At 44.7% G+C, this 23,957-nt stretch overlaps 4 protein-coding genes across 4 annotated transcripts; 3 read left to right on the plus strand and 1 right to left on the minus strand.

The window, feature by feature from the left end:
* Positions 1-5,010: 5,010 nt before the first annotated feature.
* On the minus strand, positions 5,011-6,432 carry LOC308096644 (methionine aminopeptidase 2-like; the record flags this gene model as incomplete). The annotated part of the gene is made up of 1 exon (XM_080444056.1): positions 5,011-6,432. The coding sequence occupies one exon, from the start codon at positions 6,430-6,432 to the stop codon at positions 5,011-5,013; it is 1,422 nt and encodes a 473-aa protein (XP_080300182.1).
* Positions 6,433-8,434: 2,002 nt separating this feature from the next.
* LOC308096645 (leucine-rich repeat-containing protein 9-like) lies at positions 8,435-14,031 on the plus strand (the record flags this gene model as incomplete). Its single annotated transcript, XM_080444057.1, has 2 exons — positions 8,435-12,647; positions 14,021-14,031. Exons 1-2 carry the CDS (start codon positions 8,513-8,515, stop codon positions 14,029-14,031), a joined length of 4,146 nt encoding a protein of 1,381 aa, XP_080300183.1. The 5' UTR covers positions 8,435-8,512.
* A 559-nt stretch (positions 14,032-14,590) lies between these two features.
* LOC308096646 (solute carrier family 41 member 1-like) lies at positions 14,591-16,270 on the plus strand (the record flags this gene model as incomplete). The annotated part of the gene is made up of 1 exon (XM_080444058.1): positions 14,591-16,270. The coding sequence occupies one exon, from the start codon at positions 14,591-14,593 to the stop codon at positions 16,268-16,270; it is 1,680 nt and encodes a 559-aa protein (XP_080300184.1).
* Positions 16,271-21,257: 4,987 nt separating this feature from the next.
* On the plus strand, positions 21,258-22,877 carry LOC308096647 (solute carrier family 41 member 1-like; the record flags this gene model as incomplete). Its single annotated transcript, XM_080444059.1, has 1 exon — positions 21,258-22,877. One exon carries the CDS (start codon positions 21,258-21,260, stop codon positions 22,875-22,877), a length of 1,620 nt encoding a protein of 539 aa, XP_080300185.1.
* Positions 22,878-23,957: the final 1,080 nt, after the last annotated feature.

Here is a 23,957-nt window from a genome sequence, read left to right on the forward strand (position 1 = left end):
GGACCATAGACCAGTAGTACTTTTTGATGTTTGACCACGTACCTGAAATTTGTTTTGTGCCAGGGACCCCCCATGAACAGAAAATTTGTGTTAAAAAATTCAAAATGATTCAAAACGTTTTAAACAAATTTTTCAAAAATGTTCAAAAACTGTAACACATTTTGCTGGGGACCACCTGGAACCCCCCCCCCACCCCAAAGAACCCCTGGGGGTCCCACACAACCCCTGGGGGACCACACTTTGAGAACCAATGCATAGACTGTAAAATGTTTTTAAAAAAAGGCCGAGTGGCCACAGGATGTCATTGTTGTACCTGCATATTCAGTTTGTTTTGGCGCTTTCCAATCTCTGACCTGCTCTTCATTCTCTTCAACAATAGGCCACTTCACCCCTGTAGTGACATTTTAAATCACCAATAGAGAGAGAGCTCTCGTCCTCTTTACTGGAACATACCAGACCACAAACAGAGCAGGCAGCCCTCTACAACAACAGTAGCCTATGGAATGCACACATTTCAACACCATCTACAATGATAAACATGACCTCTGCTGGCTACTTCTGAATGTATATTAGTAGGGGGTACTAAGCACAAAAAATGGCCAAATCGTTACGCGGCGGATAAAAGCATGAAATTTGATACAGATGTCCCTTGGGTCATCCTAAAACATCCTAGAAGGGGTGCCCAAAAAAATCTTAAACAGGAAGTGACTTATGGACAAAATTCAAAATGGCCACCTAAACTGTTGACCGTTGACTCAAAAGACACCAAAAGAATCTCCAAAAAGCATAAAATTTGGCACATATGTCCCTTGGGTCATCCTAAGACATCCTAGAAGGGGTGCCCAAAGGAATCTGAAACAGGAAGTGAGTTATTGACTAAATTGAAAATGGCCGCCTAGTGTTGTCGATTGACTCAAAAGACAACTAAAGAATCTCATAAAAGCATACAATTTGGCACACATGTCTTTTTGGTCATCCTAAGACATCCTAGAAGGGGTGCCCAAAGAAATCTTAAGCAGGAACTGAGTTATTGACAAAATTGAAAATGGCCGCCTACAGTGTTATCTATTGACTCAAAAGACAACTAAAGAATCTCATAAAAGCATACAATTTGGCATACATGTCCCTTGGGTCATCCCAAGACATCCTAGAAGGGGTGCCCAAAAAAATCTTAAACAGGAAGTGAGTCATTGACTAAATTGAAAATGACCGCCTACAGTGTTGTCGATTGACTCAAAAGACAACTAAAGAATCTCATAATGGCATACATGTCCCTTGGGTCATCCTAAGACATCCTAGAAGGGGTGCCTGAAATTATTTGAAACAGGAAGTGAGTTATTGACTAAATTGAAAATGGCTGTGTACAGTCTTGACAGATGATGCAAAAGACACTCATAAAGAATAATCTCATAAAAGCATGAAATTTGGTACAAATGTCCCTTGGGTGATCTGAATGCATCTTAAGGGGTGCCAAAAAAAAGTTTTAATAGTCTCTCAATGGAAAACACTCCTCCCACACGGGCTGCACTGCTACAATATTCAAATCGAGCAGCCAATCTAGCATTTGGTCCAGAAGCCTGAAAGCTATGCAATCTCTACCATCTCCTGACAAATAAATTAAAGTCGCTGATTCGTGGACACCTTTATGGACACTCTTGCCAGAGGCTGCTTAAGTTTGTAGAGAACTCAAGTGTGGCTGCAAAGCTGAGCCCTTCTGTTCGAGAAAGTGTAGATGCCGGGATGCTGGGTTACCTTGCAGAGCATTATGCCAATGTGCTGGTAATTGCGAAATGGCACACATGAATACATGTAGTTACTAAACACTAATCACAAGAAAACAGTAATGATCAAGAAGAAAATACATGAGAAGATAGAGTGTAAAACAAGCAAGAAGATGTAGAGTGCAAAATAAATAAGATGCAGAGAGTAAAATAAGAATATGCAGAGTAAGATAAGATGCAGAGTAAAATAAATGAGAATATGCAGAGAGTTAGATAAATAAAGAAGATTCAAAGAGTACAATAAAAAAAATTATGCAGAAAGTAAAATAAATAAGTGATGTAGAAATGAAAACAGAAGGTAGACTACAACATACGGCAAGTTATGCACTGCATAACCTGTCGTATTGAGTCTGCATAATATGCAGACTGCCATGGTCAACTGTTTAAACAGCCATTTAGAATTTCTTCAACATGGTCCCTTCCTAAAAAGTTTAATAAACAAGCAAACAAATAAATAACCCCTTCTAGGATATATTAAGAAGCACTCAATGTACGTACCAAATTATACACTTTTATGACGTCCCCTTATGTTTTCTTTTGTGTCAACTGCTTTTAGGCGGTCACTTCCTGTTTAAAACCTTTTTGGGCACCCCTTGTAGGATGCGTTCAGATCACCCAAGGGACATTTGTACCACATTTCATGCTTTTATGAGATTCTGTAGGTATCTTGCATCATCTTTCAACACTGTAGGCGGCCATTTTCAATTTAGTCAATAACTCACTTCCTGTTTCAGATTATTTTTGGCACCCCTTCTAGGATGTGTTAGGATGACCCAAGGGACATATGTGCCAAATTGTATACTTTTTGGAGATTCTATAGGCTTTTTGAGTCAATCGCCAACACTGTAGGCGGCCATTTTCAATTTAGTCAATAACTCACTTCCTGTTGAAGACTTTTTTGGGCACCCCTTCTAGGATGTCTTAGGATGACCCAAGGGACATGTGTGACACATTTTATACTTTTTGGAGATTCTTTAGTTGTCTTTTGAGTCAATCGACAACACTAGGCGGCCATTTTCAATTTGGTCAATAACTCACTTCCTGTTTCAGATTCTTTTGGGCTCCCCTTCTAGGATGTCTTAGGATGACCCAAAGGACATGTGTGCCACATTTGATGCTTTTTGGAGATTATTTTGGTGTCTTTTGAGTCAACGGTCAACAGTTTAGGTGGCCATTTTGGATTTTGTCCATAACTCACTTCCTGTTTAAGATTTTTTTGGGCACCCCTTCTAGGATGTTTTAGGATGACGCAAGGGACATCTGTATCAAATTTCATGCTTTTATCTGCCGCGTAACGATTTTTCACTTAGTACCCCCTACTATATGATTTGGTCAAACACATTCAGCACCACATCAAATGAAGTGACCAATAGGGGGGGTGGGGGTGGGGGCAGGCAGCTTTTTGTTGCTGTCGGACATAATCCTCTTATCTCCATATCCTAACTTTTTGTGTTTTTTCATAAATGAATGGCCTACTTGATCATACATACTACAATGTCACACAAAATTATCAAAAGTAGCTCTGTTAGGCCACAGATTTTTGGGCTTGTTTTTAAAGTGTAGTTGCTTATTTGGGCTTCCTAATGTTGTTTAAACCAGTGTTTTTTCATGTCAAGGGCCCCCAAATTGACATTCTAGCGGCCCGGTGCAGATTGTTGGGGTCTTACACTCTGGGTGTTGCAGGCCAATGAGAGTGAGTGTGGGGTGGGACTTCTGGGGGAAATGACGGTGCTGTTGTTGTTGTTGTGAGTCTTGCGCTACGAGAGATAAACGTTGTGATACTGACTTCCATGTTCGTAAGTTGGAATAATAATATAAAGACGGAGCCTCAAACCGTGCATTACGTCTTTGCCTCCATTTCCAGGAAACGTTACATTTACAGGTGTCAGAAGCAGTTGAGGAACGGTGGAGCGTGCCCTGACGTGAGGGACTCGAAGTGAAGCGCGAGGGCGCGCTTCTGAAAGGAGGGGGTAGTGTAGCGACCCCGCAAAAGACCTGGCCGTAACTCGTTCCTCCAAGGAAGCTAGCTCTCTTGGCGTTGCCGGAGTTCGATACGAGCTCGATGTGCGAAAACGATACAAAATGTATTTGTCGGCAGACCCCCATCTGAAAATATTTGTGGCAAGGACCCCTATACAAGATGTGTGTATTTAAAATGTTTCAAAAAAGTTCCACCTTTTTTACCCCAAGATAGGGGAAATAGCCGATGTATGGTGTAAAGTGCTCATGTTCCTTAATAGTCGCTTCTTTTTGTCTTGTTGTCATAGACCTGGTTTCTTATTTCTCTCACAAAAGCTGGCAACACTGCTACAGAGCCAGGACGTAAATATTTGGGCAAGACTGACATCATATTGACGACATCTGTCTTCCAAGCTAGTAATCTTTCAACGGTCAACAGACATTGTTGAAATCAGTTAAATATGGCGAGCTTTGAAAGCCTCTCATCAAGTTGCATGGAAGGCTTTCTAAAGATGAATATAAAAGATAAAGTTGAACATACCGTTATAGTGGGGGTCCCTGCTTCGCCTCTCTCTCTCAGCAAAGGAAAGGGTCCTTCGCCTGAAAAACGCTGAAGACCCTGTGCTCTATAGCAATTATTACAATCACAATAGAGCTTTAACCTTTTAACAAAACTTTTTTTTTGTTTAACCAAAGAATATATCTCTTACAGCACCTTTTTACATTAGCTTGACACCTGAAAAACAAACTTCAGCCACTGCCAAGAAAGCCACGTCCCCCTCTTTGCCACTGGCTGTTAAGTGGTACTGAAAATGTATTGTGGGTAGCCTACTTTACACTACAGTGGCATTTGGTATCTTTATTTTACCTTGACAGAAGAAGGTGAGCATGGCTCTTGTTTCAGAGAGTGCAGGCCATGTGTATGTGTTTTATTTTCTGGAGAGGTTGGGATGTGGATGTGGTGTGTCGTGAGGTGGGTTGTGTGTGTGTGAGGGGGAAGGGGGGCATAGGGGGCATATGATTTGATTTTTAAATAAAAACAGAGGGGGGACATTTTAAAACATTTCTTTAAACCATATACTTATGCTTCTTCGTATACGACAAATAGCGTAAATAGCCGATCTACAAGCTAACAAGATGTGATGCGATGCATTGTGCACATGTAGATCTATTTTTGAAATATATATTTTTTATTTTATAAAATTGTTATATAGTGACATAAATAAAAATAAATGATCAGAGGGGGTGATATCAGCAAATCCAACCAGGCTCAGTAGTCGTCACCCCGGCTCACCACCTCTTTGCAGGTGGGCCTGAGCAGGATGGTGTGCTCAAACTGAGCGGTGTAGCAGCCCTTGGAGTCACAGAGGGGTGGGTAGGCGTCCACAATGTCCAGTTCACACAGGTTCTTCAGCGCCAGCAGGTACTTGCTCTCGCCCATGCGGTCGAGCCAGCGGCGGCAGAAGGCCAGCGTGCCAAAGTTCTCGTTGATAACGTTCAGCAGGTGCTTGGCTCTAGGGAGCCTGATGGGGACGTGCCCGACGTCAAAGTTCTTCATGTAGTGAGAACATTCCATGTCGTCGTGCACCACGCCTTTTCCTGTGCTACCGAACGTCTCGATGGCATAGACCTCTCCTTCCTCCATCCTCGTTGCTTCTCCTCCCTTGACAATAGGTACGGACTTACCGGCGTGTATTCTGTACTGAGCGATTGCGTGACCGTTGAGATTTCGGATCGGCTTCACTCGATACGTTTTCCCGTCGAGCTCGACCTCGTACGACTCCATCACTTCTTGAATTGCCTCTCCGACGTCACAAAGACGCACGTCGATTCCGGCATTTCTGATCCCGGTGTTGGTGGCGTCTCTCACGGCCTCCAGCAGCCTGTCGTACCTTGGGTTAAAAGCAACGGTGAAGGCACAGTCGACGATCCGCCCGTTGACGTGTGTGCCGAAGTCTATCTTGCAGACGTCGTCGTACTGCAGGACGGTGGGGTCTCCCGCGTTGGGGGTGTAGTGGGCGGCGCAGTGGTTCAGGGAGCAGCCTGTGGGGAAGGCTAGGCCCGCGTTCAGCCCGTTCTCCTTGATCAGCTTGCGAGAACAGTTCTCCAGCCGCTCGCAGATCTCGATCATGGTCAAACCGGGTTTGATGAAGCCGCGGACATGCTGGCGGACCTGCCTGTGGACCTCGGCGGCCTGTCTGAAGTCGTTCCACATCTCCTCGTCGGCCCTGTCCCGCACGCGTCTCTCCTCGTTGGTGGTACGCCACACTGCACTACGACCATCCTGCACCACGGGGTATTCACACTCCTGTCCAACAGGGAATACTCTGTTTGGGTATAACTCACAGACTGGCACAGATGGGGGGTCAGTCTGAGTTTTAGGTCCTTTCTTCTTTTTTTCCTTCTTTTTCCCTGCTGTGTTTTCGCCACCATCATCCTCTCCATCAGCCTCCTCTTTCTCCCTGTCATCTAGAGCCTGTTTCTTCAGCTGCTTGGTTATGGTGGCCACCCCATCTACCTCTGCCTCGGTAGCTGGTGTTGCAGACTTGCTCTTCTTGTTTTTCTTCTTGTTTTTCTTCTTGGCCGTCTTCTGGGCCGGGTTGGTGTCCTCCACGCCATCGGTGTCCACGTGCAGGAACGCGTCCTCGTCCGGCTTCTGGTCTGGTACCTGGTACTCCTCTGCCACATTCATCATGATTGCAGATGCTAGTGGAAAAAAGTGCAGTTCATAAATGTTCAATGATCGCAGTCATCTGAATGTTTATCCAAGTAGGTTTTCAGAAATGTCTCTCCAAAAATCGTATTTTGATACAATAGTGCAGCACCTCTATGTAATATAAGGTTGGTTCCGGCTGTCAGAATATTTAGTGCAGGAACTGTTACCGTTAAGGCCAGTTTATGACATCATATTGATGATGTCAGGGATCTCCATATATGGGCATAAAGGGTCACAGATAGATAGATAGATAGATAGATAGATAGATAGATAGATAGATAGATAGATAGATAGATAGATAGATAGATAGATAGATATCACAAACACACACACTCAATCTCCACTCTACATTCACTGCAGTGGTTTTGATTACAGAGCACGTATGAACCCTGCCACACAAAAAAAGTTGGTACTTCAGCGGTTCTTTGCAATGGTTGAGGCGCTATATAACAGGTTCTCGAATGGGGGTACGGGTACCCCTAGGGGTATGTGGAGGCACTACAGAGGGTACGTGAGAGAGTGGAAAATGGCACAAATTGTCACTATTAGCTTGGATAATAGCAATTAATCCAAACTGCTTTTATTTCAATGGAAAATAGAACAGCAGTGAAATCCTCCAGGTCGGCATAGTACCGATGGCAGTGATGTACCAATAACGGTGTTAGCTTTCTGTTAGCATTAGAACTGTTTTGTCGGATAACTGAATCGAAATTCAGTGGTTCCGTTTGTGTAGTGTGTGACGTCATATCAGAACTCTGGCCAGATAAATATATACGGAGATGTAGATTCCTTTAAACACTGACTTCGTCCAAGGACGATAACGAGAGAAACGGAAACAGATTGAGACATAAAGATTGAGAGAAAGAGACAGGCAGAGAGAAAGAAGGAACAGGCTGGTAAATTTGCCAACACTGAGAAACACAGACAAGTAGAGTTTCACATTAACAACATTTAGATTTTTTTTTCAAATATATATATTATATATAATTAATCCAGGTGGAGGACCATGGACTCAGGGGAGGAATCCAAAAATGATGATGAACCTTTCACGCCTATTCTGAAAGACAGTAACAGACCTAAAAGCCTAACAGATGAAGAGATGAGCGATGAATTCTACATGGCTAATGCTCTGAACAGGTCTAAAAACCTAATAGTTGAAGAGATGGGCAGTGGATTTTACATGGCTAATGCTCTGAGCAGGTCTATAAGCCTAACAGTTGAAGAGATGGGCGATGAAGTCTACATGGATAATGCTCTGAACAGGTCTAAAAGCCTAACAGTTGAAGAGATAGGCGATGAATTCTACATGGATAATGCTCTGAACAGGTCTAAAAGCCTAACAGTTGAAGAGATAGGCGATGAATTCTACATGGATAATGCTCTGAACAGGCCTAAAAGCCTAACAGTTGAAGAGATGGGCCATGAATTCTACATAGATAATGCTCTGAACAGACCTAAAAGCCTAACAGTTGAAGAGATGGGCCATGAATTCTACATGGATAATGCTCTGAACAGACCTAAAAGCCTAACAGTTGAAGAGATGGGCCATGAATTCTACATGGATAATGCTCTGAACAGACCTAAAAGCCTAACAGTTGAAGAGATGGGCCATGAATTCTACATGGATAATGCTCTGAACAGACCTAAAAGCCTAACAGATGAAGAGATGGGTGATGGATTCTACATGGCTAATACCCTGCACAGACATAAAAGCCTAACAGATGAAGAGATGGGCAATGAATTCTGCATGGCTAATGCTCTGAACAGGTCTAAAAGCCTAACAGTTGAAGAGATGGGCGGTGAATTCTCCATGGCTAATACTCTGAACAGACCTAAAAGCCTAACAAGTGAAGAGATGGGCGATGAATTCTGTGTGGCTAATACTTTGAACAGGCCTAAAAGCCTAACAGATGAAGAGATCATCAAAGAATTGTGCATGGCTAAAACTCTGAAAAAGTCTAACAGCCTAACAGATGAAGAGATCATCAAAGAATTGCGCATAGCTAATGGAGTATATTATGGCACACAGGATTTGAGCTCAATTACTTCCCTGGAGATGTTCTTCAATGGTTTTCCCAGGATGGTTGGGCTTTGCCACTTTCAAAGGCTCTGCCAGCTAACAATAGTAAGTCAAAACATAAGAAACATCAAAGGCCTTGAATGTTGCCCTCTGCTCAGAGAGCTTTGGGTGGTCGAATGCCAACTGAAGGAGATATCTGGGATACAAGATTGCCTTCACCTACAAAAGCTCTATCTTTATGATAATCAGATCAGCGAAATTGAGAATTTAGAGTTGCATGTTTATCTTCAAGTGCTGTGGCTCAACAATAACTACATTACTGATATTGAGGGTCTGGATACACTTAAAGAACTGGAAGAACTAAACCTTGCTGACAACTGTATTGAAAACATAGGCCATAGCCTTGATTCGAATAAGAACCTTCAACACCTTAATCTATCTGGGAACAAAATCAGCTCCTTTAAGGAGCTGACCCTGCTGGCCAACTTGCCACATCTAAAAAAACTGGAACTGAAGGACCCCCTGTCAATCCCCAACCCGGTGTGCCTGCTCTTTAACTATGCAACCCATGTCCTTTACCACCTGCCTGGCCTCCAGCGACTTGACACCTATGATGTCTCGAGCAAGCAAGTGAAGCAAGCAGCCGAGTCCACAGTTATGAAAAAGATGATGTACTATAGCATGCGTGTCCGCACTGCTCAGAAGAGGAAACTGGCAGAGATCCAGGCCAGTCTTCTGGAGCAGAAGAAGAATGTGCTAGAACTGACCGTGGAGCGCATCAGGACCCTCCGTTATGCTATAAAAAATCTGGAGTGTGAATTCTCAGAGAGGCTACACTGCTGCAAGAAGTTACGCTGCAAGATGGAAACACTGAGGGGGAGGCTCAAACATTGGGACAGGAAGTTGGAAGAGATTGAAACCTGGTATAAGTACAGATTGTTTCAAGCTACAAGCAGGAATGCGTTTATGGTCAACTGCCTGTTGATAGAGCTGAAGACTTTGGGAAATGTTCGTTTTGAAGAAGGTTGCTCTGCAGATGCTTGGTTCATGTCCTGTCATGATCTTGTGCAATCCCGCTTTTCAGCTCCAGACTACTTGCATCATGGCATCACCGGTGTCAAGGTCAACCACATTATCCGCATCCACAATCGCGCTTTGATGCATCGATTTGATGATAAACTTCATAGCCTCTTAGGCTTTGAAGGATTCTTCTCTGTGTTCTCGCAAAACTCTAAACAACGACTGGACTACTTGTTTTACAGGTCTGACCCTGAAAGTGCCACTGAGCAGAATGGAACTTTATACATTGCAGAAGAAGGCTTTCAAAATCCAGAAATGTATAAGGCCTTAGGCAGAGAGGGCGCTGTGCCCTTATCCAATAGTCTGTTTGTGGCTGAACAGCCCAGGATTGAGTATGCACAGCGCCATGCCAGTCAGAGCTCCTCCAAACTAAGCAAGGACACTGTCCAGTTCAGATATGGTCAGATCATTCTTGCCAAAGTATTCTTTGGTCGATGCTTCCCTCTCCGGGAGGGAGACCCAGTAGACAGCAGTTGCTATCCCAAAGCCCACTCGGTTTATCGTAGTGTGCACAGTTGCTGTGCAGCGTCAATTCTCACACAAAGCCAGTGGTTTGTGTTTGACCATGAGCTGGTCTTGCCTGAGTACATCATTGACTTTGAGTATATCACCCAGCACCCAGCTCCGTCTGCCATCCCTAGCCTTGGCATGGGCCGAGATCAGATCTCCCTGGATGAGAAGACCCTCAATATGGAACCTGTGCTCAAACCGCGGCCCAAGATGTTGAGCCTGAATGAGGAGATTCTGCTTAATGTGGCCAAAGCTGATGTTCTCAGCCAGATCACTATACTGAATCTCAATGGCAACAGCCTGAATAAGCTAACAGAGATATCCCACCTGCAGGCACTGCGGCATCTGACCATCAGCTTCAACGAGCTGACACGCCTCGATGACATCTCACAAATGCCAAATCTGGAGTTTGTGGATGCCAGCCATAACCACTTAGCGACCCTGGAAGGGCTGAGGGGGCTGGGACTGCTGAAAGAACTGGACTTGCGCTGGAACAAGCTGACAAAAGCACGGGAGGAGACGACCGTGCTCAGAAAACATGCCCCCTCTCTTCAGAAACTGGACACTCGGCACAACCCTTGGCAGAGGCCGGAGACAGTCAGAATGACCATACTGGGTCGTCTCAAGGACCTCACACACTTGGATAATGTATTGGTGGCAGAGGACAAGGCTGTTGCTGTTCAGAGGGTTGCTGCCTCCATAATTAACCAGTCGTCTCTTCTAGCTCACTGCTGTACCGACAGTGATCAACCATGCAGCCTCAGCCTGCTTTCAACAGCCCAGCTCCTATGCCAAATCAGCCCAGCAACCTGGGACCTAAACAGAGAACCAGATCCTGGCTGGGGTTACAAGATCACAGCCCTGAATCTTGACGGCCAGGGGCTCTCCAGGCTGTCCAACCTGGATAAGCTGATCAACTTGCGTTGGGCTTCCTTCAACAACAATGACATTTCTAAACTGGAGGGACTGGACAAGTGCCTGCGCCTGGAGGAGCTGTCCCTCGATGACAACTGTATCACCAGTATGGATGGGCTGCCCAAACTGAGTCATCTGTCTAAACTCAGTCTGAATGGCAACAAGCTGTCTTGTCTGGAGGCCTCTGTCCTGGGCCAGCTGCCGTACCTGCACTTCCTGTCTGTGGAGAATAACTGCATCGATTCCATGTCTGGCGTCCAGAGGGCCCGCTCTCTCTTGGGGCTTTACATTGGCAACAACCATATCTGCACCACACGAGACATCTGTTATTTGAAGCCACTGAGAAAGCTTGTCATTCTCAATCTTTATGGGAACCCTTTCGTGGAGAAAACAGAACACTATCGAATTTATGTGGTGTTCAAACTGCCCTCCTTAAAAGCGCTGGACGGTATTGCAGTGGAAGTCACTGAGAAGGAGAATGCAAAGGAGGTGTTTGGGGGGCGGCTGACTCCAGATATGCTGGCAGAGAAGCTGGGAAACTCAAACTACTCAGTCTCAGATATTACTCACCTCACATGGTCCTGCTCCATTAGGATGGTGGACCTGGCTCCAGCAGACCTCTTCCAAAACCTGCACACTGTCAACTTCGAGCACAACAACCTCAAGTCATTTTCAGGCCTGATTGACCTGCCTAAGGTCAAGGTTCTAAAACTGAATTACAATTTCATTGATTCTATCCTACCCAGACAGCAGGTTCAGGCGCACCTGACCAACAGACAGATGTTATACCACAAAGTCACCTCCAGTGGCTATGGTCAGCAGATCAAGGGCAGCAGAGATGGCCCGGCGGAAAGCTTGGAGCCACTGATGGGCAGCCTAGAGGTGCTACATTTGAGTCATAATCGCATCTCCAATATGGCCAAGCTGCAGCTCAGCAGGTTCAAGAATCTTAAATCACTCTTCCTTCAAAGTAATGACATCAGCCAGGTGGAGGGCTTGGAGGGTTTGCTGTGTCTCAGGGAGCTGGTGCTGGACGGAAACCGTATCAATGCCCTCAGTCATAACTCCTTTATAGGCCAAATAGCACTGGTGGAGTTGCGTCTGGCAGAGAATCGCATCCGAGAGCTCAACCACTTGGATCCAATGGTTGAACTACATCGCCTGTTCCTTGACAAGAACAGTCTAAGGGATGTTACAGAACTTGACAAGCTAGAAGTCCTTCCCTCGCTGACTGAACTCTCTCTTACTGACAATCTGGTGAGCAGACGTTCCGTACACAGACTTGCGCTAGTGCAGCGTCTCTCCAGACTGCAGGTCCTGGATGGAGTAATGGTCACCCACGAAGAGAGGGCCGGGGCTGAACTCCTGAATACGGACACACTGTGCCCTGCAGCCTCTATGCCGTTACTGGATCTGTCTCCGCTCGGAAATATGTCTCTAAAGATGACAAGCCTGGGGGTACCGCAGAACTTCCTGGGACACAATGTCCCCCTGCCTTCCAACCTGGACAAAGCATCTCATCAAGACACATCCAAACACAAGAAGCAGAAACACAGTAGTGCTGCACGCAGTGGCCTAAAGGAGATGACCAGGTACATCTCTAATGGTGTGTCAGAGGAGAGAACCCAAAAGCAGACGACAGAGGCAGCAGAGCAGGTGAAGTCCGGTAAATGTCTCAAACAAACAAAGTTCAAAGTCTTAAAGTCACCAAACAAATCCAAAGTAAAAAGACAATTCCAGATTCAAATGATAGGGCAAGAGGGGCCAAAATAGGCAGCTGCAGGCAGGCAAGACAAGACAAGACAAGACTGAAACGACAGTTAAAACAAAATTAGACAATAGTGTTATACCTACTCATTACTGAACTATACTGAAAACGCTCTGCTATTTTTTTCTTCCACTAAACGTATTCATACTGGACTTCTAATACAGTTAGAAAGGAAGATCTGACATTCCAAATATTTGTAACAATTACATTGTGTTAAATGTATGACTATGGCTTGATCCTATTGTATTATATATTTCTGTTACTGTGTTTGCATCATGGGGGTGGACTCGGGCGTGTTCTCCCTTAGCCATGTACTATTGTGCTTAGAATAGTTGCAGAAGCGTATCAATGTAACTCTATCTTACCTGTTCACTTATCACATAAGTATTATTATTTGTTTACTGAAGCGATGACGATGAAGATAGGATCCTTTTTTTTGAGAATCGCTCTAGTACTATTATTAATATGAATTGTCAATTGTTTTTGTTAGCAGCAAGTTCCATTATCATTACTATTAGTTTTTTCTTACTAATGTCAATGATGATTAGGACCCTTTTTTCATTTTAATTTTATTTTGGGAATCACTGGCTCTACTGCTAATTGTTATTCTCAAAGTGAAAGATCCATTTTAGTCAGCTTTGGTAGCTCTGTTGTCTGTTAGAACTACGATTCCCAGAATACAGTTTGAAATAAAAACACTGACATACCGCTCCAAAACAACCACTGCAGGGTCCTAGTGCTGATATATTAAGTGTCTGTATGTATTAAAGGGATATTTCACTTTCAAACATGTTTGGGGTCATTTTAATGTCTCCTCTGGATTTTGTGAGCACCCCAGACAGTTTTTAAGTTGTTCAGTATTTATATATTTGATATTCATTTTATTAGACACGCCCCCTTCCTATACAAACCCATTGTAACTTCAAACTCCATTTTAACCATGTTAGATTCATTGAAAACAACCGTCCTTGGTTCTGGTGACTGATATTGTCCTTCTAACAATTGAGGGTCTGTGTATTTTCAAATACTTTTTCATTTATTTTATTTTATTTTATTTATTATTAGTATTTTTTTCATTTTCCTTATGAAAAGTGATTGAAAAAACACAACTTGGGTTTCCGATTAAGCTCTTAATTGACCGTTAAATAAACATACCGTTGACCACACCGCAATATTATTACACATAACGACAATACGTATATTTACAACCATTTAAATTATATTGATTTTTTTTATGAGTATAGGCTACATTAACTGTGGTTTTCCGACAGCCTACCTGTGAGCCTACTGACCTGTGCTGCGCCTCGAGGCAGCGAAACAGACATCCCTTGCAACATTTTGCGAAAAACGAAACACTTATCTCGCCCGCTTACTGAAAGTTTGGATTAATGAATCAAAAACAAAATGTATTTCAATGGAAAACAGAAGAGCAGAAAACTGTTTCTGTTGGAAGTAAGTGGATCCAGTGCCAGAGAAAGATTGTTCATGAACTGCAAAGGCACCTGCGCAAATTGACATTGTTAGGAGTCCATGGTGACAGTTTCTGTTGTATGGGTGACATCAGTCTTTCTATATAAGGGTGTCGTAGAAACCTTTAGACCTCTAAGTAGTCCGATGACGACCGAGAGCGAGAGTGACAGCGAGAGTGAGAGCGAGACAGAGAGAAGTAGACAGAGCATGAGAGAACTTCTTGCATCCAGTCTATACAGCACTACTTCAAGGTCCCCAGAGGGGGTTAGGTTAGATCACACTACCTTGGACAGCTTCCGTCAAGTCTATACAGCGGATCTCAACAGTCCCCAGAAGGGTTAGGTCACACTAACTTGGACAAGGGTGTCTCAATGGCTCCCATCACACCACTAGGAGCGGCAGGGGAAGGTGTTCCTTTGCCCCTGACCACCCCACCTGCAAGTTTCCCTCCAACCCTCCTTCAGCCTACACCACCACCCGCCACAACCTCTCTAGACATCAGCATGTTCTCTGAGGTAATGGATAGGATGAATGAGGGAGTGCATCTGATTCCGACCTTCATCAACTCGGATGGATCTGTTCAGTCGGTCATCCTTGCCAAGCATCTAGACAAGGTTAGATATGAGAACACCACTGGAGGCGAATACGAGCTCACTGAGGTCACCTCCTTCACGGATAGAGCGAGTGAGAATGATGGCGACAATTTGTCAGAGATCGTAGTGAATGCCAGCCAGAGCAATGAGAGCATTGTCACCAGCACCACCGACCGGAGCCCCGAACCACCGGCACCTCTGAACGAGACCTCCTTTACTATTCTTTACCAGGTAGTGTTTCCATTCCTGTTGGCCGGGTTCGGAACTGTGGCAGCGGGGTATGTACTAGACATTGTTCAGCACTGGAAGGTGTTTACAGATGTGACCTATATCTTCATACTGGTTCCAGGGTTAATGGGTCTCAAAGGTGACTTGGAGATGACACTGGCTTCAAGGCTCTCCACAGCAGCTAACATTGGTCAAATGGACCATGCCAAAGACATGTGGCAGAGGATCATAGGCAACTTGGCCCTCATCCAGGTCCAGGCCACTGTTTGCGGTTTCCTTGCCTCTATGGTTGCAGTTATTTATGGCTCTATCTCAGAGCAACAGTTCAGGCTGGGTCATGCAGTACTGCTTTGTGCGTCCAGCGTGGCCACTGCATTCATAGCCTCTCTGCTGCTAGGGCTGATGATGATTGGTGTGATCATTGCATCAAGGAAGGTGGGGATCAACCCTGATAATGTGACCACACCCCTGGCTTCCAGCCTGGGAGACCTCATCACCATTTCTCTGCTGGCAAGCATCTCAACTGGACTGTACAAGCAGCTAGAGAACAATTACTATGCCAACCCGTTAGTTTGTATGCTGTTCGTGGCATTGTGTCCTTTGTGGGTGCTCATCGCTAGGAGAGTCCCCTCCACCAGGGAGGTGCTTTACTCAGGCTGGAAGCCTGTCATCATCGCTATGTTCATCAGCAGTATTGGTGGTCTCATCCTAGAGAAGACTGTCTCCAATCCAAACTTCGATGGCATGGCTATCTTCACTCCAGTCATCAACGGGGTGGGAGGAAACCTAGTCGCAATTCAAGCCAGTAGAATCTCCACCTATCTGCACATGAACGGCCTCCCCATGGGGGCCCCAAACCCCAATGCCAAGAAGTGCCCCTCACCTTGCACCACCTTCTTTGGTTGCAAGTTGAACTCTCGTTCGGCCCGTATTCTCCTTCTCCTTGTTGCCCCGGGACACCTGCTCTTCCTCTTCACCATCACCGGTCTGAGGGGAGGTAACCCGACGTTCACCTTCGTCGTCTCCTACTTAACTGCAGCACTTCTGCAGGTGATGATCCTGCTCTACCTGGCTAACTGGATGGTCAACTGGCATTGGGGCCATGGGTCAGACCCTGACAGCTCCTCCATCCCCTACCTGACAGCCTTTGGGGATCTACTGGGGACCAGCTTCCTGGCCCTGTGCTTCCAGATCCTGTGGCTTACTGGGGAGAAGACTGCACACACATAGAAACGCGCACAACACACACATGAATTGCACTGCTGCACTTTGCATGGAACTCTGTCAACAGTCATAACAGCTACTGGCATGAAACACACATGTCACACCTCGTGTCGCAGGCTTCCAATTGATACCAAATCTCTGTGAAACTGCTTCCAGCAAGGCAGCAATCTGGATGAGTATACCTCATGCTGGAATGGACAACACACTCAAGATAAAAGGACACAGCGACCACCAGAGTCAGTTGGTTGCTTCTTTTGGTATTCGCTCTCGTTTTGAGGGACCTGCCAGTACACACCTGCTGACAGGTGTGTGACTGACACCTGAACATGGGTCCTGCAAACTATGCTACTCCCTCATTTTGCTATTCTACTAAATAACAAGGTCCTACAATTTTTTTTGTTCGTCATTATCGTAATGTTTTCATTCAGACGATTTTGTTTTGTTGGTAATTGCACATTTTATATGAAGAATGGATGTATGTCTGCTTTATTTTAGTAGGGCTAGTTCCTCATTATGTTCAATGAGGACTCTAGCCTGTGATAGAGCCTGTGATAAATTATCCCTCAAATTGAAACCTCCCATGCAATGCACTTAACTTATCTGGTGTGTATTTCTGTGCTGTTTTAAGGGGCCAGAGTAATATACAGTCTGTGCAGGGCACATATGGATATGAAATTAATTACATTATTCTTCTGTTTCACGTCAAGATTTTGTCAAATGGAAGATATATCACAGTTTTTTTTATTAAATATTAAATATTGTTATACCCTAGGTAAGATGAGGGTGACAGTGCGATGGGAGGAGCTGAGACGTTCTGAAAATGTAACGCCTACAAAGGCACCCACCTTCTGAGTCCCCTCCTCTGCTCCCTGTATACCCATCATGATTACGTGGCCAAACACACCTCAAACCAGTGTTGATTTCGTCGACTAAAACTATGACGAAACATTTTCGGCGACTATCCTTTTCTCACTGACAAAAACTAAGCTATGATGACTAAAACTAAGACTAAATGTATTGACGATTTCGTCAACAAATAAAAACTAGACTAAAATATTAATGAGGGACTAGTGGAGAAGAGATCCAGTAGAACTAAAAGACAAGTCATTTTATGCTTGGTTGCGCTCAGGTGTTGCATGCTGAACATAGCAGATCTACAAGCTCACAACGTGTCGCGCTGTGACGCGTTGTGAGCTTGTAGATCGGCTATTTTCAGCACTTGGTTTTCAGCAACCAAGTGTAAAATCAGCCATTACGACGATCAAGGCCCGCCCAAATACATTTTAGTCGACTAAATCAACTGTAGATTTAGTCGACTATAATCTTATGATATTTAGTCAACTAAAACTGTGTGTTATTCAATCTCCTGGAGGAACTCTGTAACTGCCTGACTCACCTGAGTATATATTTTCTTATATTACCAGGTTCCTTTAAGTAGCTGTACCTTGCTTGCTTCAAAGTATCAGTGCTGTATATAGTTAGTGTGCATAAAAGTAGTTTGTTTAAAAGCATTAGAGCTATATTGTGAGGTGTCATCTGATTGCCCTATCAGAGGGAGTTTCACCTGAACCAGCCCAATAGCCTTCTTGATAGTAGGGGAGGGGCCTCCAGTCCTGGCAGACGATTAGCAATCAGTTGAAGTAGTTTTAAACCACCTTTCAGAGCGACTTTAAACAGGCGACTTTGTCAAAGGCCAACAAAGGCAACAGGCGACTTTAAACAGGCGACTTTGTCAAAGGCCAACAAAGGCAACAGGCGACTTTAAACAGGCGACTTTGTCAAAGGCCAACAAAGGCAACAGGCGACTTTAAACAGGCGACTTTGTCAAAGGCCAACTAAGGCAACAGACGACTTTAAACAGGCGACTTTGTCAAAGGCCAACAAAGGCAACAGGCGACTTTAAACAGGCAACTTTGTCAAAGGCCAACAAAGGCAACAGGCGACTTTAAACAGGCGACTTTGTCAAAGGCCAACAAAGGCCAACAAAGGCAACAGGCGACTTTAAACAGGCGACTTTGTCAAAGGCCAACAAAGGCAACAGGCGACTTTAAACAGGCGATTTTGTCAAAGGCCAACAAAGGCAACAGGCGACTTTAAACAGGCGAGGCCAACAAAGACAACAGGCAACTTTAAACAGGCGACTTTGTCAAAGCCCGACTTCGTCAATGAACGACCTTCGACATTGAGGTCTTTCTTATCTTCATAAGCAGTATCATTGTATAGTGATATATATAGTAGTGTATAGTGTGTATATGTATAGTGATCTACAATGTGTTTTCTTCCTATTCCTGTCCTCTCCTCTTCCTGGTGGTCGCACAGACGCTGGGTCACACCCAGACGTCACGACACCACTAATCTCATCTATCCTACTCTTTCAACTCACGTTGAGCAAGTGGTAACAGGGGGGCTTTGGAATTGCCACTCGGCTGTGGTGAAAGGCAAAGCTGCTTTCATCTCAGGCTACGCATCCTTGCTCTCCCTCAACTTCCTTGCCCTAACTGAGACTTGGATCAGACCAGAAAACACTGCTACGCCTGCGGCTCTGTCAGATGCGTCAATCCTTGATTTTACGTAGGCTACTAAAGAACCCTAAACCTAACCCTAATCCTAACTTAACCCTAACCTCACAAACAATATGCCTAAACCTAATCCTAAACCTAAACCTAACAATAAACCGACCACAAAGTGGCCGTCCTAGGAGGACAACACCCCAAGAAGAGGGTTCCTCACCCTTGCTTCTCTGAGGAACCATAAGCTTTCTTCCAGAGATTAACAGGCAAGATTTGCACAACGGTACCACAGATCTATGTCAAAGTTGCAGGACCCATGCTCAGGTGCCAGTCACACACCTGTGACTGGCACACGTGTATACACATTGAATACATAGGACCTCATATGCTGCCACATGACAAGTATACAGTAGTTCACCTTCCACAAGGCCAGGGGCAGCAGGCACCATAGCAGCTACTTCCCCCATGCACATTGCACATGCAAGCACCTCGTGTGCTATGACTAATTTACTTTGCTTTACCTTCTATTTACTATTGTTGCTATTCTTAATTATTTCTCTGTTATTGTTGTTAAAATGTGGATCACTGGCTTCCTTTAAAACAGGCCTGAAAATCCACCTTTCAGGAGGCCAAAGGGGGAGGTAAATATCACTTCTCCCTTAGAAAGGTGACCCCCCCCCCCCCATTTTCTACTCTGTACATAGTGTTTTATAATTGTGATGATATTGTATTTTGGTGTTATTTTTTATGCTGTGTTGATTAATTGAATACATAGGACTTCAATGGAAACAAGTCCACAGGACTTTTTTGAATTATCCTTTTGTATGATTGTACTCATGCTGTTTGCATTTCTGTCTAATAAAGTATTCAATCAATAAAAAATTGCGTACTACACTGTCGAGGAACCAAAACCAAAGAATCTTACTCTTGTGTACTCATATATAAGATGTAACAATACAAATCTTGAATCTCCCACAAAGATATACCTCGCCACACTCTATGGAAAGCCTGGGTTATCCTCTTTGTAAAGCCTTTGTTTCCAGGAATCCACCATTGTCATGTTGAGCATGTTATGGGCAACTTTCTGTCAATAAACTCTGAAGCCATGTTTTACATTACCTGTGTGCGCTCATTGTTGGCAGGTGTGTGAGCAAAGTGGTTTTGGCAAGCACTCAATTTGGAAATTGCACATAATATGCAGAACGTTGATTTAAAACGAGCGCTCCCTAAAACCGCTTTGCTCGCATGCCTGCATGGCGATAATGAGAGCACACAGGTACTGCATGTGTAAAACAGCAAAAGAACAATTAGAAGAATCATGGCATGGAGTTTAATGACAAAGTTGCTCATAACATGACATGGATTTTTGTGAAACAAATGCTTAACAGAGACTAATGGGATAACTCAAGCATTCTGTTTAGAGTTGTTATATTGTTTAATACAATCAGAAGGGACTTTTCTGTCTCATGATTAGGGCTGTAACCCTAACCCCAACCCTTGAAGAAATAGCAACTTAGAGGTTGGATAGCCGTTAAGTTGCTTGCGTTCAAGTCTACAGTGTACGCTGTAACATTTTGTCTCATTGTCTACAGTGTAGATAAAATAAATTTAACTAACAAATGAAAGAAAAAATAAACAATGAACTCATTGTCTAAATTAGCAGTTAGCTTAACAGAGCCATGTGACTAAGATGCTGGATAAACTGAATCTATAAATCCAATCACATCATTATATCGGAAAAAATATTATTTAGTCACTTGTTAATACTTTTGGTCGGTTCAGTATTTATAAAACCCACAGACAGACTTAACCACTTTCACTTGTTGTCGGCGGCGTGTAGATCTGATCATTTTGTATGATGTATAATTTAAGTACGGCATACATTTACGAAGAGGAAAACATTTAAATATGGAGGTACAAGGTTTCTGCCTGACAGCAACAATGTCTTACATCAACATATCTTACTACACATTTCTAATGAATCCAACCTGCTTTTATTTCAATGGAAAACAACAGCACAGCAGAGAACATCAGTGGGACGTTTGACGAACCGCAAAGGCGCCTGACAAACTAAACTGGCATCCATGGCGATGGTTTGTGTTGTGTGTGACATTATATATAAGGTGATGTAGAGCCTTCAGACGTCAACTTAGTCCCATGATGAACGAAAGTGAAAGAGAGAAAGAAAGAGAGGTAGAGAGAGCAAGAGAGAATATCTCTTTGCATCGTCACGCTCCTTTGGGGTATTTCTCGTCGCAGTACATTTGGACATTTGTAATTGCTCGTCTGCAATTACTCATCCCACTTATTAGGAGCAGTGGGTGCCATTGATAAAGCACCCTGGGAGCGGTTAGGGGTCAAGTGTCTTGCTCAGGGACACTTGGACACATAAACCGCGGCTGAGGGGCAAACTGGGGACCTTCTGTTTCCCCATACTGTCCAAAGAGGGTTAGGGTCACACAATCTTTGACAAAGTTGTCTCCATGGCCCTCATCATACCACCAGGGGAAGGTGATCCCCTGGCCACCCCACCTGCAAGTTGTCCCCCATCCCTCCTTCAGCCTACACCCGCAACAACCTCTCTAGACATCAGCATCGACATGTCCTCTGGGGCAGTTGATGGGACGAATGAGGGAGTGCCTCTGATGCCAACCTTCCTCAACTCAAACAGCTCTGTTCACCCGGTGGTCATCCTTGCTGAGCACCCAGAAGAGGGCACCTCCTTTACGGACAGAGCAAGTGAGAACGATGACAACAATTTGACAGAGATAGCGGTGAATGCAGGCCAAAGCAATGAGAATGAAGACGCCGACCGGAGCCCCGAACCACCGGCACCTCTGAACGAGACCTGCTATACCATCCTTTACCAGGTAGTGTTTCCATTCCTGCTGGCCGGCTTGGGGAGTGTCGCAGCAGGGATGGTACTAGACCGCGTTCAGCACTGGAAGGTGTTTACAGAAGTGACCTATATCGTCATATTGGTTCCTGTGCTAATGGGGCTCAAAGGTGACTTGGAGATGACACTGGCTTCAAGACTCTCAACAGCAGCTAACAGTGGTCAGATGGACACAGCCCCAAACATGTGGCAGAGGATCATAGGCAACTTGGCCCTCATCGAAGTCCAGGCCACTGTTTGCGGTTTTGTTTCCTCTATAGCTGTAGTTATTTATGTCTCTATCTTAGAGCAACAGTTCAGGCTGGGTCATGCCGTACTGCTGTGTGCGTCCAGCGTGGCCACTGCATTCATAGCCTCTCTGCTGCTAGGGCTGATGATGATTGGTGTGATCATTGCATCAAGGAAGGTGGGGATCAACCCTGATAATGTGACCACGCCCCTGGCTTCCAGCCTGGGAGACCTCATCACAGTTTCTCTGCTGGCAAGCATCTCAACTGGACTGTACAAGCAGCTAGAGAACAATTACTATGCCAACCCGTTAGTGTGTATGCTGTTCGTGGCATTGTGTCCTTTGTGGGTGCTCATAGCTTGGAGAGTCCCCTCCACCAGGGAGGTGCTTTACTCAGGCTGGAAGCCTGTCATCATCGCTATGTTCATCAGCGGTATTGGTGGTCTCATCCTAGACAAGACCATTTCCAATCCAAACTTCGATGGCATGGCTATCTTCACTCCAGTCATCAACGGGGTGGGAGGAAACCTAGTCGCAATCCAGGCCAGTAGAATCTCCACCTATCTGCACATGAACGGCCTTCCCATGGGGGCCCCAAACCCCAATGCCAAGAAGTGCCCCTCACCTTGCACTACCTTCTTCGGTCCCAAGTTGAACTCTCGTTCGGCCCGTGTGCTCCTTCTCCTTGTTGCCCCGGGACACCTGCTCTTCCTCTTCACCATCACCGGTCTAACGGGAGGTAACCTGACTTTCATCTTTGTCGTCTTCTACTTAACTGCTGCACTTCTGCAGGTGATGATCCTGCTCTACCTGGCTGACTGGTTGGTCAACTGGAATTGGGGCCATGGGTCAGACCCCGACAGCTTTTCCATCCCCTACCTGACAGCCTTTGGGGATCTGCTGGGGACAGGCTTCCTGGCTCTGTGCTTCCAGATCCTGTGGCTTATAGGGGAGACTAAACACAAGGGGCCAGTATAATGGTATGTGCAGGGCACTATTTAAATACGTGTTGATTATTCGGTCTTTGAAAAACAGTTCTTCTGTTTGAGAACGAGAGTGAGACTCCTGATAAACAATATTGCGGTAGGAGTGCAGTGAGCCGACCAGTACTGCAAACAGTACTCCACGTCGAAGGATAAGAGTGGTTTCACCGTCATGGGAGAGTACAAGCCCTCTCCATAAGAACTTCTGTGGTACTCCACCAGCCAGGCTTCGCAGTAAGACTGACAACATATTGATAACACCGTGACATCTCGATGTCATTCACAAGGCTAGGCTACAGATTTGCACAGGGAAGCCACACCGTTATAGGCCCTCTAACTGTTGTCTCAGGCTTTTCAGAAGGTGGCATACCCGTTTCCTAATTCCGGTTAGATTTCCCATAGCTTCGTGTTGATTGGCTCTGCAGCTGATTTTGAACCAGAAACACATTTGAAGGTGTGATAGTGTGTTTCCGGTTCAAATCTGTTGCCGAGCTAATCAAACGAAGCTATGGGAGAACGACCTAGAACAGGAAACGGATATGCCACTTAATGAGAACCCGGAACTACAGCTATGGACTGAGCCTATTGTTTTTTCTTTATTAATGTTTTTTTTACATTCACAACAACATTCACATAAGACTTCTTCCCCGTATCCCCAACCCTCATCACATCTATCTAACTACAGTATAAATGTACCGAATCTCTATGTGCGTGCAGTGTTGCCAGATTTCGCAAGAGAAATAAGCAACCAGATCTATGAAAGCAAGCCCAAAAGAAGAAACTAACCCATGAGCACTTTAAACATATATACTGTCAGCTATTTGAAATAATTTTGAAACATTTTAACAACACAAATCTGGTACGGGGACTCCCTCCCTGGCACAAAATGTTTTCAGATGGGGGTCCGTGGACAATTACAAATTAATTTGGGGGTCCTTGACATGAAAATGTTTGAGAACCACTGGTTTAAACCGCATTTAGGAAGCAAGCCCGAATAAGCAACTACACTTAAGAAACAAGCCCAAATAAACCGCAACCCGCAACTACCGATATTTACAAGCGACTACAGGAAAAA

The sequence above is a fragment of the Gymnoscopelus braueri genome, assembly GCF_963280865.1.
Source record: "Gymnoscopelus braueri genome assembly, chromosome: 12".
Lineage (NCBI taxonomy): Eukaryota > Metazoa > Chordata > Actinopteri > Myctophiformes > Myctophidae > Gymnoscopelus > Gymnoscopelus braueri.